Source organism: Nicotiana attenuata, unplaced genomic scaffold, assembly GCF_001879085.1.
Source record: "Nicotiana attenuata strain UT unplaced genomic scaffold, NIATTr2, whole genome shotgun sequence".
NCBI classification, from domain to species: domain Eukaryota; kingdom Viridiplantae; phylum Streptophyta; class Magnoliopsida; order Solanales; family Solanaceae; genus Nicotiana; species Nicotiana attenuata.
This window is the reverse complement of record NW_017674009.1, coordinates 84,537-87,167: the sequence shown is the minus strand read 5'-3', so window position 1 is coordinate 87,167 and position 2,631 is coordinate 84,537. Positions and strand designations below refer to the sequence as shown.

The window sequence follows — 2,631 nt, the reverse complement described above, 5'->3', positions numbered from 1 at the left end:
GGTCTGCTGAAGTGATGGCATTAAAGGTAGGGTATTCTTCTTGCCTCCTTGACAAGGCATCAGCCACATTGTTCTCTGCACCCTTCTTGTATTGAACCTCATAATCTAACCCCATTAGTTTGGCCAGCCCTTTTTGTTGGAGGGCAGTAGTAACTCTTTGTTCCAGTAGATACTTAAGGCTTTGATGGTCAGTTCTTATGATGAAATGACCTTCTTGCAAATAGTGTCTCCATTTATCTACAGCTGAAAAAATAGCCATATACTCCTTCTCATAGGTAGACACAACCCCATGTGTCTAGGTGCCAATGCCTTGTTGAAAATGGCTATAGGTCTCCCTTGTTGCATCCGGACTGCTCCCATCCCACTAGAACATGCATCAGTTTCTATCACAAAGTGCTCATTGAAATCAGCCAAAGCTAACACAGGAGCAGTAGTCATGGCTTCCTTAAGTGCTTGAAAAGCTGCTTCAGAATCATCATCCCAAAGAAATCCATTCTTCTTTAACAGATTAGTTAATGGTCTACTGATAACCCCATAGGACTTAATAAATCTTCTGTAATAACCTGTCAGGCCTAGAAAAGCCCTTAGAGCCTTAACAGATTTTGGTGTTGGCTAGTTGGCCATAGCTTCAATTTTTTAGGGATCAGTAGAGACCCCTTCCCCAGATATAATATGCCCTAGGTACTCCACATTAGACTGTCCAAAAGAACATTTGGACAATTTAGCAAACAACTATTCTTTCCTCAGTATACTTAACACTTTTCTGAGGTGAAACACATGATCTTCCATTGATGCACTGTATACTAAAATGTCATCAAAAAATACTAGGACAAACTTTCTTAAATGAGCTTGGAACACATGATTCTGGAGGGACTGAGAGGTAACTGGTGCATTGGTTAGCCTAAAGTGCATAACCTTAAACTCATAATGTCCCAAGTGTGTCCTTAATGCAGTTTTATATATGTCCTTGTCCCCCATTCTAATTTGCTGATATCCAGCCCTAAACTCTATCTTAGAATGTATGCATGAGCCATGTAATTCATCCATTAAATCATCTACCAAAGGAATTGGGAACTAGTCTTTAACAGTTATGTGATTAAGGGCTCTATAATCAATACAAAACCTCCAACTACCATCCTTCTTTTTCACCAGTAAAACAGGTGAAGAGAATAGTGAATGGCTGGGCTGAATAATCCCATTCTGATGCATTTCATTTACTTGCTTTTCTATTTCATTTTTTTGGAAAAAATTATACCTGTAGGGCCTGATGCTAACTGGATTTGCTTCTGATTTCAGAGGAATGAAGTGGTCATGATTTCTCCTTAGAGGCAAGGTCTTGGGCTCAGCAAAGACATCTGGGAACTCCTTCAGCACTTGTTGAATAGCTGCAGGTATATTCTCTTCTGACTGTGTTTTTGCTGTTGATATAGTGAACGAGTGAGCCCATATAGCTTGACCTTTCTTGAATAACTGCTTGACCCCAATAGCAGTCATACTCTTTAGCTCACCTTGATGATAAATGCCTTAAGTTCCACCCTTTTGCCCTTGTGTGTCACCTGGACTTTAAACTCTATGAAGTCCAAAAGGACAGGATTGTGTCCTTTCATCCAATCTGCCCCCAAAATCATGTCATTACCCCAAGTCTAATTAATCTCACTAAGTCATCAAACTCTATTCCTTGTATTTTCCACTTAAATTTGGGACAAGTGTACAGACTGCACAAGTGGTTCCTATTGGCTACTGTAACCCTCATAGGAACAGTTTCTTTGATAACACATCCCATTTTCTTTGTTGTCTCTAAGTCCAGGAAACTATGAGTGCTTCCTGAATCAAGTAGGATTCTCATAGTATTCTTCTTAGACTCTCCCTTTAGTCTAATGGTGTTTGGCACTTCAGTACCTGAAAGAGCATTCAGGCTAATGGCTTCATCCATGGGTTCCCCTTCTTGTGCTCCTAAGATCTCCTCTCTTATATCTTCAAACCCTAGCTAAACCTCATCTTCAGGAGGTTCCATAGATCCAGACATCGCATTTAACTATTTAGTTTTACATCAGTGACCTGGGTGATACTTCTCCCCACACTTATAACATAATCCTTGAGCTCTTCTAGTTTTAAACAGTCTGTTATTCTGACTTGTGAATCCTGCACCTCTATTAGTGGTAGCTAAACTTGATCCACTGACATTGGTGGGCATCAGACTCCTTCCCCCTATTATCTTCCCCTTCTTAGCCCAAGAATCTATGACTTTCTCCTGACGCCTAGCCTTTTCTACTGCTTGGCTCAAAGTAAAGGGATTGAGCATTTTAATTGTATGCCTTATTTCCTCCTTCAATCCTTCTACAAAAATATTCTAGAAAGAAGTCTTCAGGAATTGTGGGGCTCCTAATCAACACCCAAGACTTCAAATGTTCGAACCTCTCCAAGTAATCATTAACACTACCCTTCTGCTCAATCTTCTTAAATTCTCCTATGAGATTGAATTTACTATTTTCAGCATCTTGGAATCTTTTGCACAATTCTTCACAAAACTCTCGTCAACTAACATTTCCTCTGCTTACTTGATATGAAAAATACCAAGCTTCAGTCCTACCTTGAAGATGAAGGACTGCTTCTTCCAGTTTCTGCCCTTGC

General features: G+C 40.0%; 1 protein-coding gene across 1 annotated transcript; it reads right to left on the bottom strand.

Annotated features, from left to right (window-relative positions):
• Nucleotides 1–237: 237 nt before the first annotated feature.
• LOC109217806 lies at nucleotides 238–1,494 on the bottom strand. The gene is made up of 2 exons (XM_019382078.1): nucleotides 1,134–1,494; nucleotides 238–563 (listed from the first exon to the last, which is right to left on the bottom strand). Exons 1-2 carry the CDS (start codon nucleotides 1,492–1,494, stop codon nucleotides 238–240), a joined length of 687 nt encoding a protein of 228 aa, XP_019237623.1.
• Nucleotides 1,495–2,631: the final 1,137 nt, after the last annotated feature.